General features: G+C 48.1%; 3 protein-coding genes across 3 annotated transcripts; 1 reads left to right on the top strand and 2 right to left on the bottom strand.

Annotated features, from left to right (window-relative positions):
• Window positions 1-3,104: 3,104 nt before the first annotated feature.
• F9C07_10072 (uncharacterized protein) lies at window positions 3,105-4,132 on the bottom strand (the record flags this gene model as incomplete). The annotated part of the gene is made up of 2 exons (XM_041289448.1): window positions 3,105-3,914; window positions 4,016-4,132. 2 exons carry the CDS (start codon window positions 4,130-4,132, stop codon window positions 3,105-3,107), a joined length of 927 nt encoding a protein of 308 aa, XP_041142487.1.
• Window positions 4,133-4,358: 226 nt separating this feature from the next.
• On the top strand, window positions 4,359-7,339 carry F9C07_2277224 (uncharacterized protein). Its single transcript, XM_041284621.2, has 2 exons — window positions 4,359-6,455; window positions 6,514-7,339. The coding sequence occupies exons 1-2, from the start codon at window positions 5,337-5,339 to the stop codon at window positions 6,955-6,957; spliced, it is 1,563 nt and encodes a 520-aa protein (XP_041142486.2). The 5' UTR covers window positions 4,359-5,336; the 3' UTR covers window positions 6,958-7,339.
• Window positions 7,340-13,098, bottom strand: F9C07_2277223 (putative PHD finger and JmjC domain protein). Its single transcript, XM_041289447.2, has 2 exons — window positions 9,256-13,098; window positions 7,340-9,199 (listed from the first exon to the last, which is right to left on the bottom strand). The coding sequence occupies exons 1-2, from the start codon at window positions 12,565-12,567 to the stop codon at window positions 8,267-8,269; spliced, it is 4,245 nt and encodes a 1,414-aa protein (XP_041142485.1). The 5' UTR covers window positions 12,568-13,098; the 3' UTR covers window positions 7,340-8,266.
• Between the last annotated feature and the right edge of the window lie 6 nt (window positions 13,099-13,104).

Below are 13,104 nucleotides of genomic sequence, written 5' to 3'. Positions count from 1 at the left end.
ACCCAATACTAGTGCATATCATTTAACAGTGGCTGTTTCACCGGCATTTGGAATAACAGAAATTGATTATTAACATTGGCGAACTCATGTTAAGCCAAAATCATCATACATGACCCGGACAGGCATGCATAGAAATACCTTTTTAATTCAAGTCGCCGGTATTTCGCGGGACGGTTTGGGATGGTGTAATCTGACAAATTCGGAATTCTGTTCAAGGGACTTAGATACAAGGATGTCCTGGAGGCTACGCTATTTCTAGGTATCTTTTTCTTCCTGCCTTCCTTTGTAAATTGTTCCTTCTTTTCTGTTGGAACTGAATGGATTACTCAGTGACTGAAGGATCAATGAAACCACTACGAAGAAACTTGAATCAGATGCTGTAAATGAAAGACAGTCTCTGATAGGTTTTTTTTTTTTTTTTTTTTCCCTCTATATCATAACTATCAGAGATAAGAAAAAAGGTCAAGGCTAACGATTGGCCCAGACCTGTATATATCAAAGATAAGGTACTATTAAATGCGAGATAGGAAATGCATATCTGCCATATGCTATTCTGATAGAACTATGCAATTAGACCTGATGACGTGTACGTGGGACAGATGCAGTTGAGAGAGGCATCCTTCAATCTACTTTTAAACTATCTCTGGAAGGATGCTGATTGAACGATGCTCAACCAGGACTCTGCCCAATCAGGAATGCTTATGCTGTGGACCGATAAGGTAATTGGATAGCTAGTCACGGGTTGGAAAGTTTGCCTCCCTTTATGATGAAAACATAGACCATCATGAAATTCTTTCTTGGAATGGAGAGGAAGGGCAGAAAGCTCGACAAAGAAGGAGGAAGAAAGAAGGAAGAGAAAGAGAAAAAGAAAAGGAAAAAGGAAAAGGGAGAGGTGGGGCGAAACCATATGGTTTAGTATAGTTAGCTCCAAGATACTAAGATACGACAACATCATGTGTTTTTTATTGGGCTTAGCAGCTGTTGATATGTAGTGGTGGTGAGCCATGAGTAAATACAAGCATCGCCAGGTTTACTAGATGTATGAAACTTTATAAAAACTCGAACATTATCATAAGAATCCACACTCGCGAATTAATTGCATTGAACACGCCTGTATATTGAAACACTTGCTTTATTATGAATCAGATTATGCATAGTAAAGGATTCATCTCTCTCCCTCCCTTTCATTTTTCTTTACTCTTCATATCCCAATACCCCTCCTACGGTGTAATGCATCTTACCGGGTGCATCTGGAATCCACAGGCTCAAGAAAGTTGGCTACAGCTAACAAAGTATGCAATTATCAATTCTGTAACCGCATGGGGTTGTCATATCAATGAAAATATATTAAAGGGCAGGGGCTAATGACTCAAAGTGCTGATGGACGAAGAAGTTAAACCCTCTGAGAGGGCAGGGGTTTGCTCAAGAAGACGAACTAGTAGGCACTTCCGGACCTTATCATGACGTGAGCTGGTTAGTTTCTGTTTCTTTGCCCTTTTCTTTTTCCTGGACTCTGTAATATGACGATTCTCAACGGGCAAAGAAAGAACTAATTAAACCGATAGAAAGGGAGTGACAATATACGGAGGTTGTCAATATCTTGTTTGGTTGATCAGCATGGCCGTGTTGACCTTTTTTCCCTTTGCTCTGCGAAGTAATGGTAACTCCCCCACCTAAAGCTATAGAAAGATAACTAAACAATCTAGGAGGCTATCTATAGCTTATATACCTTAGCTGGGCCTTCCTATTCACTATCTCTTTATTCATACCACCTCTATAGAGATATTACCTAAAGTAGTAGTACGGTAAATACTCGGGTACCTACTCAGACAGCTATTAGTATTCAACAAAAGTACTAGTAGGCATAAAAACGGCTTTTCTTTCTTAGGTTCGCAACTATCGTTTAACTCTACCCACCCCTCAAGTTTTAATAGCTCACTTCTCGTTTCGTCACGAGATAATTGCCTCAGTTTGATAACTGTCAGCCTACCTCTCTTCATCAACTATCATCCACCCAACCACCCACCCACACCCATTGCCGAGATACAGCGATGGAAATAATCCAATCTGAATCATACATAATTACTAAATAGTGGAATGTCATCCCCTCTCTTCTAGCTTCGCAACTAACCAACCATCCTCACCCCGCCCACATCTACTCAGGACATCTCTCGCACTATCGAGGCATGTCCATTTCGAGCTCCCGCCTCACCTGTGCCTGCAATATCTCCCTCCGCCGCCACCTCCCTCACCCGTGGAATCAAAGAACCAATTCTCCCTCTGGGGCTCGATCGACGGTGAATGTGCCTAGCCTGATAGCATTGGCTCTCTTGATTACCCGTTTGCTGAGAATACTAACGATAGGGATGCAGTTCAGCTGATATGCTTCCCTTCCCCCTCCCCTAGCGCGAATAACTTGATTTGCCGAACACGCTCCAAATTTCCTGGACAATAGGGTCATTTGGATAGGGAGTCGGAAAGGCAGAATTTGTTCATATTTTATATCTACTCCTTGTTTGTCCTCTCTCCCACCCAAACTTTAATGCATGGCATACGACAGATACTCCATGATGAGAGTGACATGACTATTATCCTTAGAAAAAGTGCATGTCTTTCTCATCCTTGAATTCTGAAACACCATGCTTGTATAATTCAGTGGTTTATCTGACAAACCACTACGAAGCACATCGTATAATCGAGTCAATCGGCGGGGTTGGGCATGGCATACCGCGTAAAGTAGCTTTGAGACATTTCTTATCGTGTGTCAGGTGCCACGCTGCACTATGCATGTTGGCTACTATGGTGGCACACCGCCAATAAACTGGTTAGTGAAGAGAAGTCACCAAGGTCGCTACGAAAGACCCGAAACCCGCTTCAACGACGTAGTGCCAAGGCCGAAGTGTTTAGGAGTCAAATCAATCGATCTGTTCATGTTCGCCATCGGCCGGGTGGGTGCATCTCATGTGGTATACTAAGCCCCCGCATATGGCTTGTTTTAGATTGCTAGTTCAGCGAGTATGCGTGACGTAACGTATGACATTAACCTGTGGTGACCCCATTGGCAGGGCTTTTGAGGTTCATAAGATGACCGACTTGGAGCATTCTCAAAGCTGTTGGAACGATTCTTCGAACGACGCAGGATCCTGAGCACCAAGTTGATTGTAGATCTTCTCTAGTTCTGCTATGGCATCGGAATTTCCTTGAAGCGCGGCATCGTTAAGTTGCTGAATCTCGGCCAATTGCTCTTCTGTCCGCGCCCAACCGCGCAAGCGCTCTTCAAGATTCTGAGCCCTTTTCAGACTAAAAACGGTGCGTACAGTGTCTGTTTCCCCCTTGGATTGTTTGATGTTCCTCAATCGCTCTAAAAACAGAGCCTGGTTTGTTTGAGGGCCCACTCTGCGGGTTGCCCCTCCCGTCGCGTCTAGTGTATCACCTGAGCAGAACGCATGTTGGACAGGGCCCGCACTGGAGATAAGGTTCGCTCTGCGGCCTAGAATCTTGACGCTGTTAGCGGCTATGAGGCTGAAGGTTTTATCAAGCTTTAACGGAGCAACTTGGGCAGTTGTCGTGTCGGCTTCTGGCCCTGCAAGTTGAGATTCCGGCTCAGGCGGCGTGAAGTGTAACTCGGTGCCAATTTGCTCGGCCCAGGAGCAGCTGAAGATTTGATTCTGGTATGAGACGACGGGATTGTGGGTGTGCAGGCCTAAAATTTGTAACCCGTCTGCGGGGCTATTGTCAGACTCGGTGCTTGCCAGAGCCGACTCATTCTCGTCGCTTCGGGGAGGGTGGACGGAGACAGATGGTAGACCGGAAGTAGCCGCAGCTGATGAAGAATCCGTCGCAAGGTCCGCACGTCGTCGAGGGGGTCGGATGGGACCATGAGAGGAGGTGAGGTCGAGGTTAAGATAGAAGGTCTATGTGCGGCTTCCAGTCAGTCGGACACAAATTAGGGTAGGTATGAGTGAGATATGCAAAGTGATAAAATCGCGATAAGACCTTGCAGATTAAGACGTACCTCCGTTTCATTCTCATCGTATTCGTACTCATATTCAGAACCTTCCTCGTCCGGTAATGTTGAGTCCATTAGCATGGCTGGATCCAGGACCAATGTAGGCTCCGAGGGAGGATACATGACGAGATTAGATAATCCTTCCAAGACCAAATGGAGTATTCGATAGAAATGGCAGTATCCATCCAAGATTACCATGGGAAGTGGTACGGTAGTTGGTGATTGGTGTGACGTGGAGGGGTTGTGCTAATTAGTACCTAGTATGTAGTACGTAGTACTAAGTTGGGCAAGAAATTGAACCCACGGGGGTCCGCGGCAAGATCGGCCCGCTTTTAGAGTAGTTGTAAGCTTAGTTCAGGTAGTTTACTAGTATAACTATACGGAGTACTCGGTATGTACTACTACCCACCTACAGTATCCATTCCTTGTTTATCTTCCTTGACAAGAAATGATCGACCTTAGGTGATGACCTCATCATCTCCACCGTTGAATTGACTGTTCCTCTCTTGCCTCCTCATTCCCCCTCCCGGTTCAGCCTTATTCACTCCCAGCAGTCCTGTTGCTGGCTGCTGTTGTTGTTTGTTGTCTCCAGTCCTACCCAGATCTCCACCAAGACCATGCCAAGTAAGTAGTTTACACGATAAATACAGTACATTGTCAACTGTCTTCCGTCCCTTCCGCCCTACGTTTCCTGATTGATTCGGCAGTGCGCGGAAGCAAGGGAGTCACTAGTTAGTGCTGCTGATCTGAAAGATGCATCCGTCACCTTCCATGCTATGATCATCCATTATCTAATCCCCTTCCGTCATTCCCGGTCTGTCTCTCTTAGTGGACAATTCATTCATACCCGTCGTTCAACTACCTTAGTGTCAATCCCATCCCTCTGGTGTTTTACTGCTCTCGGTAGTCATGCTATTATTTGCACTGCTGTTCTCGACCGCTGCTGACGGAGCAATAATGCTTGCGCGCTTCCCTTATAGAGTCCCTTTGTCCTTTGCCTCTGTCTCCAGGTCTGGCTGCCTGGCTTTATTGCTTCCATATCTTGTTACTGGTCATCTATAATCCTGCCGCGGCGTGGTCTCATGTGCCTCGTACTTTACTTTCCTTACTTCCCTCCGAGGACTCTGCCCTGAGTGCTACGGCCTTATCTCAGCCTAGTAGTAGTGCTATTGCGGTTAGAGAGTCTGTCAACATCACCAGTGTCACCACTTTTCTACGCTCTGCAGCACCCGCTGCTACTCATTCTAACGAGGTCGGGTTTGCGTTCCGTGATTTATCTCGTCTTAATCATTCTGACCTCGCGGCTCCATCCAACTTCCGCCAGCAGATGGTACAAAGAGCTACCACCGCAATTGTTATCCTTTCGTCACTGATCGCATACATTTCAATCAATAGCCTGGTCCGGATTGTAAACCCCTCGGCTTTTATCTGGTCTGCCGAAGATAAAGACGAGGCCCGCTGGATTGCTTCCTCGCATTCGTGGTTTGATCGGAAAGCCTGTCGGTGGCTAGGTCTCTGTGGTACGGCGCATTACCGCGCGGCCCGCCCCCGTTTCGGCCAGCATAAGCTTGTCTCGGAGACACTTTCACCAGGGGAGTCTAATTCTACTTCCTGGAGGGCGTTTTGGTCGAACGGGGGCAACCTTTCGGACACCACGTGGGACGAATCCGAAAGGTCTCGTCGAGAAATTCCAGACTACATTTTCCGGTATGCGCCTCTCGTCCACTTGTTTTCAGGCGAACAGTTCTGGCCTGGTGATATCGCTGAGCACCTCTATCACACAACCCCAACGCTGAATTATACACCCATCCGGTCACAACAAGACCATCCAACCCTGCAGGATCTTAACCAACTGAATCAATTTCAAGGAGGGCGCTACATATTTCTAACGAGTAATGACGACGTTGAAGATCGCCCGTCCTGGATGGAGGGAGAGAAAAACATACCCGAGCCTCCTGAGGATGGAGAGGTGGCACAGTCCTGGGCCGATTGGGATGGTCGAATTGATGGGAATATCCCGGGCGACACCCCGGAAGAGAGAGCTAAGTGGTACGATGCAAGCCAACCTGTGCAAGACAGAGAAGGCAATATGACTCCGGATGAGCTCGGCTATCCAAATCTAGAAGACGAGCGGATTCGGGACGAACTTCGGAAACGGTATGGTGGGGAGCCCATCCGTACGGAAGGTACTAGGGGCCATAGCAATGCGCCAGCTGTACTGATCGTAATGGACAAGGGCAACGGCGTTGTTGACGCTTTTTGGTTCTATTTCTACAGCTTCAACCTGGGGAACGTAGTTCTGAATGTGCGATTTGGGAACCATGTCGGCGATTGGGAACACTGTCTCGTGCGATTCCACCATGGTAAGCCCAAAGCACTCTTCTTTAGTGCCCATAGCGCGGGCGAAGCATATAGTTACGAAGCCGTCGAAAAGAATGGGGAACGAGTAAGACAAAGTTCCTTGAGAATATGCATTTACTATTGCCACTAACCGATACCATTAGCCGGTCATCTACTCAGCGCTGGGAACCCATGCCATGTACGCGACTCCCGGCATCCACGACTATATTCTGCCATGGGGCCTCCTTCATGATCAGACGGACCGCGGCCCGCTGTGGGATCCTCTCTTAAACTCCCATTCATATACCTACGATTATGACAACGATACTTTGCTTGCATCTACTTTCAGCCCGGATTCACCCACAGAATGGTTCTACTACAATGGCCATTGGGGTGACAAGTTCTATCCTTTGGGAGATCATCGACAATACCGATTCGCAGGCCAATATCATTATGTGAACGGTCCCCTTGGTCCTCGATTCAAACATCTAGATCGCCGCAAAGTGTGTCAAGGGCCTGATGAGGGAACTTGTGTGATCAAAAACTATATTGGGGAACAAACAAGGGCCAAGCGATGGCTTAGTACCGATCCAGGGAGCCACCGGTGAAGGATTTCTTGGGTTAACAAGCCCTGAAGGCTTGGTTCGCTACTTTTTCTTTTCTTTGGTGATTCCATTCTATATCATAGGATATACCCCGTCTGCTTACATATACCTGACTGTATAGACCCTTGATTTGATGTAAGGAGTTGAAGCGCATGAGTTACGATGGATGATGAGTATACAACTACTACATACGATGGAGCTTGGTAGGAGTTCTCCACTGGATGGAGTTACCGATGGTCGCAATTTCTGGATTTCTTACACAAGGTGAAAGCGGGCTTGGACTGCATAGATAACCGAATCAATGAATAAACGATTACTAGTAAATGAGTTATTGTTCAATCGCTCAGCGTAGAAAATTGAACGCAGTCCCAATACTGACGTCCATATGCCGGTTCTAATGGTCTACGGCACATTTGATTGACAAACGGCGGACGTTTTCTGTTTGTCACATATAAACTTGGCAGAATTTGGGTCATCATGAAGCGGCCAACAAAGATATCTCATTTCGTGAAGTCTAGGATCTAGATTCTGAAGGCGCGGGAATCCGCGTTCGACTCTAATCGGACGTCGCGGACAGCAAAAGCTAGGAAAGCATACACGGAGGCCTATCTTGTTTGAAAGAGTATGGATCGCGGTAATTATATATCCATTAACGGAAGAATAGATGGGATATTCAGAGAGTTATGTCAAGCAACATCAGGACAGAGAAGATCGGTATAGAGACGGAATGAAAAGGCAAAGGTGGGAGGGAATAAATAAGAAAGCATGAGCAACTGAAGGATTGACAACGCTAGCAAGACTTCATTGAACGAGACCCAAGAAACTAGCAGGAAAGGGAAAAGATACGGTAGGAAGGATTTGACCGAAACAAAGCAAAGGTATGAGAGCAACGGTTTGATCAGGAATCCCCCAGCGTACCAACTTATAACGCCAAATCGAGCAGACAGATAAAAAAGTAAATGCTCAAAGGATAACGTCTGATGCAATGAGATAAACCCCCAAACGAACGTCACAGCCTGGCGACGATGGAACGCCGAAACAAATCACACAAAGCATTAAAGCCCCAACGAAGTCCGAGACTCCCACCCTTTCAAAACTCCCTTCCCAAGTTTCCCGGCAGCAAGTAGTCAAATCACCCGAGTGTAATTCTTTCAGATTCATATCAACTTCAGTGGTTGCCCGATTGAGGTAGTCTAGATAAGAGAAAGAACAGAAAGAAAAAGTAAAGTAAAAAAAAAAGGGAAAGTAAGAAAAAAGAAAGTGAATTTCATAAACCGTCATAGGAGAGTATGGCATAAATCAGTCGCCTGCTTTACGCTCTCGTGGCTCGCTTTCGTAGGCCAAATTCCTGTTCTTGAAGTTCGCGGATTAAACGCATGCTCTCAGCATCTGGCTCACCGTCTGCCCCAGTCGTTCGCTCACGCTTCATATGCTTGCTGGTCTGACCAGGGGACGTCAACGTGGCATGCCGGTCAATTTTCTTATCAGCGGTTGGAGTCTTTGCGTGTGATGACGACGGACGTGACGAAGACTTCTTCGAACCCGACGATGGACCAGGAGTAGTTCTATGCGTGCTAGTGCTTGACGCGCCGAACGATGGGCGACGTGCATTTGGTGTGTGTACAGATGACTTCGACGGCTTGACAACATGGACCTCAGGCATGTATCGATCTACATGACGCGGTTGACGGGAAGAGTGACGAGCATTGGATGTCGGTGTTTGAAGGACCGTAGAATGCTCTCCCTCAGCATCGGCATGGTCTTGGAGGACATCAGTCTCATCTGCCAAGGAAGTTGGCGGCGACACAAGTGAAACCGCCGGCTGAGGCACAGAGGCTGAGTTGACCTCTTTAGCAACGACATCATCTGTCTGAAATGTAGGTGGTGATGCATATGAATTTTGCGCCACGGGCGCTTCCTTTTCTGCAGCTACCATGTCTGGCTGCTGCGAAAAGCCTTGATCCACACGAGAGATCCCCGGCAGTGGAATAGCATCGAAATTGCCTTTCTTGTATAACTGGGTAGATGGTCGAGTTCCCTGTGCATCTATTATGTCACCCTCTCGGCTGACATGCGCCGGCTTTGTTATGGGAGAGGTGCTTTCTTGCTTCGGTCTTTTTGAGGTGGGATTAAAGCTTTCCTCGGTGAGCCGGGGCCTTTTGGCAGAAGCTGCAGCTCGCGGTTTCGACCGTTCTTGAGCTTTGACAGGGTCAATTCTCCCATACTCATCATGGATACATCGCCGCTATACACAACCAGTTAATAAGTAATATACACAACGGGGGTTGCGCAGCGGCATACCTTGCTCTTTCGACAATCATCACAAGCCTTGCTACGCCCTTTCTTCCCTGCATTGATCCCATCAGGGCTAATGTCGTTTAGCTTGTTAGTCACTGTATGCGGTGTACCCATAACAGTCGGCCCGTACTTTCCAGCAGTTTCGAATCGGTCCAATCCACCATTTCCATCTTGAAGACCTGCTTCAGATGCAATTGCTGCCAAAGAGCTCAGCGCAGATGCGGCATCATGTGCCAGGGATGATTGGCTTCCAGCGAAGACACCAACCGTCATTTGCTTCGTTGGCGTTGGGTCACTTTGTTCATCTTTATGATGGCATCGGATCCTTCTTTTGCGACAAGCATCACAGGCAACCCGCTTGGGACCTAGTCCAGAACCCCGATGAATGTTTCGAGGCTTGGAAACATTCTCCTCTTTCACCCCGCTACCCGAAGAGATGAGAGGTGTAGGAACGACGATGCTTGGTGGTACCGAGGTGCTACTACCGGAGACCCCATTGGAAGTTTCACGATGTTGTTCTAGGGGTCTCTGCACAGCCTGTCTCTCTGCGTACATGCGTTGGTTGTCCATATTACGTTCTGAACGGCGACTAGGTCGACCAGCAGACTTTTTCTCTGTGAGACTGAGTTTGGCGTTGCTTTCAACGACACCAGGTCGTGTCCATTGAGCAGCTTTTTCATTACCACGCTTCCAAGCGACCCAGATGCCGAATTTTCTAACAGTATCAATCGGATCTCCAACACCTTTCGGAATTGATCGCTTGATTGCGTTCCTACCGTCCGCCGTCACCCCTTCAACAATGTAAGAGCCAGCGATCAAAGCAGTCCGAAGGAGATACTTCGCAAGGTCTGGTAATCCCTCTAACTCAGCTTGCGAGTAGAAGCGCGTATTATGATACGGTGATCCGAGAGGCGCTGTGTTTGTCCGTTCTCCGAATTCGTAATAGATGGGGTAATCTCGATGGAAACGATAATTCTCGTCCTGCGCGAAGGCATCCAATACACTTTGGGGAATGGGGTCGTCTTCAAGATACTTCAAAGCTGCATACCATTGGATTTTCTGAAAGAACGGGTATCGGAATTTCCTTGGGACCTTTGTATCCTTTTCAATCTTGGCAATTTTAATCTGCATCCCATAGTTCAGTCTTGTAAGGAAATTGCCTCCGATAACTAAGCTGTCCTTGGGAGTCCACACGGCATGGATCCAGCCGGAGGGAATCAACATTGTGTCCCCTTCAGAAAGATCAACCCGATAACATTCCTTAGTTTGGTCCCCAAGGAAGGTAGAGTCTTGGGCAGGTGAATTACACCACTCTTCGTATTTCTTCAAATGTTTATCCTTAGGCGGTATGAAGAAGAATGTCTTCTTGCCCTTCAGAATGTGATAGTATACTGATGAGCCGCCGAAGTCGATGTGGAAATCCGTGTAGCAGTCAGCAACGGACATAAGACAGTAAAATTGGACTTTGGGATAATCCCCAAGTGCCTTTAGATCTTCCGGCCAAACTGAATCTTGTAAATCAAGATCACGCACGATCTTCGGCCGACGAATCAATCTGCCCAATCTACTCTGCGACACCTCCAGGCTGATGACGTTTCGAACGACCTTAGATCCCGCATTTTCATAATAGTCGGCCCATTTCTGCATTGTCCACCTTTTGTCTTCGCCTTGCTGTGATTTAACGTCTATCACCTCTACCCTTTCTTCAAGCCCATATAGCTCTGCAACCGCTCTGACTGTGAGGCCCTGGGGAATGACCATGTCTAATTGATCTTGGCCACAGTCAAGCACAGTCTCGACACCTTGACAGTCCTCGTGTGTGTGTTCCAACAGCTCGTCGAACATTTCCTGGGTAGAAGCTTCTTGGACGAGTGCATCATAATCAGGGCTGCTGGTCGAGACCGGATCCCGGGTGTTTAAATGGGCTGGTATTACGATTGGCTCTGTCATGCCATTCCCTCGCTCGAAATACTCAGCCGTGACTAGCTCTGGGCGCATGCGAGGGAAGCTCTCTGGTAGAAAGCGGATTTTGCCTTGTCGAATAGGCTCAATATAGTGGTGCTCCATCGAGTCTGTAGCGGTCTTAACAAGTCCCTGGTTAAGACCAGCATAATCGATAGCAGTACGAGCACGGGAAGACTTGCGAACAAAGGTAGTCTGTCCGTGAACTGGTCGACACCCACGGCAAATAAACTTGTCAACCGTCCGAATTTCGCGGTCATTTTTAAAACCCGCGCAGACAATATGAAACCAGCGTTTGCAGCCGTCACAGCTGATCCATGTGACATCGCCTTGTTCGCCAGTGTCCATCGGTATTCGGACGAGATTACAAGCAGCACAACTTGCCTGGCCAGACTCTTCAGACTCTGTGTCGTCTTCCACCTTGGAAGAAAGGCTTCGCGATATTTGAGGCTCATTGGTGGCGGGGGCCTGTGTATCATAATGAGAATTGTTGGCCACCGCATTTGTAGAAATCCAATTGCTCTCTGTGCTATCTCCTTCGTCCTGCCATATAATTGGCTGAAGGCTGGAGGAGCTTGTGTTCGGTCGCGTACTATGTATGGCGGGCCGAGAAATAACAGCCGAACCGTCGGATCGAGATCTCATCCTGGACGGCGGAAGAGTACCGTGTCCTGAAGTATTGTAAGTAGATTTATCTTCGACTAAGTCTATGTACGAAGCCCCTAAACCATCCTTAATATGACGTTTCGCTTCATTTCCATATTGGTAATATGACTCGTCTATGCTCGTTCGTTTCGAGGAAGGGGCGGTATGATGGAAATTGGACGGCCTCGCAAAGTTCAACAATAGCTCCGCATCTGTTTTCATGCTGTCGAAAGCTGATGGCGGGCTTGGATCAGGTATTGCGCCCATACGATGCTGATGAGATGGAGAAGAATCTTTTTCCGACCGTGGGCGTTTAGCCGGACGCTCTGCGAAGTCGACGGGCTCTGGCGGGAAAAGTGACATGGTCGATGTAGAATTCTGAGACGGAGGGCGGTAGGATAGAGGTGCAAAAGTAGGACTCGTTGCGAGAGCGATAGTCGCAAGGGTGTCGATCGTTGAACTTGACCTACCATGGCCGGATCTCTGATGAGACACGTTATCCGCGGCAGCATATCGACTGTTATTATGTGTGAAATGGTTGCGATCAAAGTTCGCAACTCTAGGTGCGCCGCGGTCGACCCACGAAGCTCGAGTATCGCCGGTTGTGCAGGGAGAAATTGGCTCAACGGCGCGTCGCGGAGGCGAAGGAGTGCGATAGCGTGGCGGTCGACTGCCCGAGTGATTTAAGAATGAAGTAGCAGTAATCATATTGAAGCTGAGATATAGAGTGAAAGGGGACAGGGCGCAGAGATAAAACCGGAGGTGACAAGGTATTTTGCGGCAAGCGGGCAAAGCGGGGATGTAACGACCACACGGGCTATAGAGAGGCCACCGCAGGCAAATGGAGAGTCATTCCTGGCGAAACGAACGGCGCGCGCTGGGTAATATAATGATATCCGAAGCGGGGTGCGATGATCGGTGTTGAGTAAGAAGATAGGTTGACGGAGAAGAGTCGCACGGCGGAACACTGGGAGGTTGAGGGGGGAAGTTCAGTCTGCCGACTAGTCGAGAGCGGCGGGAGGACGCAGCACCGGGGACGCACCGCGGGTGCGGCCAGAACTAAGAAAGACACTGCAGGAACAGCAGAGCTCTAAGGGAATAAGGGAAAATAAACGATTGGATAGCGCGCAGTGAAAGTAGTTGATGGGGTGAGGTGTGGGATGGAGAAGATGTGAATTGCGGCGACGGGAGGCCGAAGAGGAGAGCGCGAGTGAAGGCAAGGCGGGCGCGGCGCCGTAAGTCTGC

This window comes from Aspergillus flavus, chromosome 2, assembly GCF_009017415.1.
Source record: "Aspergillus flavus chromosome 2, complete sequence".
Classification (NCBI taxonomy): Eukaryota; Fungi; Ascomycota; class Eurotiomycetes; order Eurotiales; family Aspergillaceae; genus Aspergillus; species Aspergillus flavus.
This window is presented reverse-complemented; position numbering and strand designations above follow the sequence as displayed.

Coding starts and splice junctions, on each gene's coding strand:
- F9C07_2277224 (XM_041284621.2), top strand. CDS start 5,337: ATGGTACAAAGAGCTACCACCGCAATTGTTATCCTTTCGTCACTGATC. Junction 6,456..6,513: donor TCGAAAAGAATGGGGAACGA/GTAAGACAAAGT, acceptor CGATACCATTAG/CCGGTCATCTACTCAGCGCT.
- F9C07_2277223 (XM_041289447.2), bottom strand. CDS start 12,567: ATGATTACTGCTACTTCATTCTTAAATCACTCGGGCAGTCGACCGCCA. Junction 9,200..9,255: donor ATGATTGTCGAAAGAGCAAG/GTATGCCGCTGC, acceptor GGTTGTGTATAG/CGGCGATGTATCCATGATGA.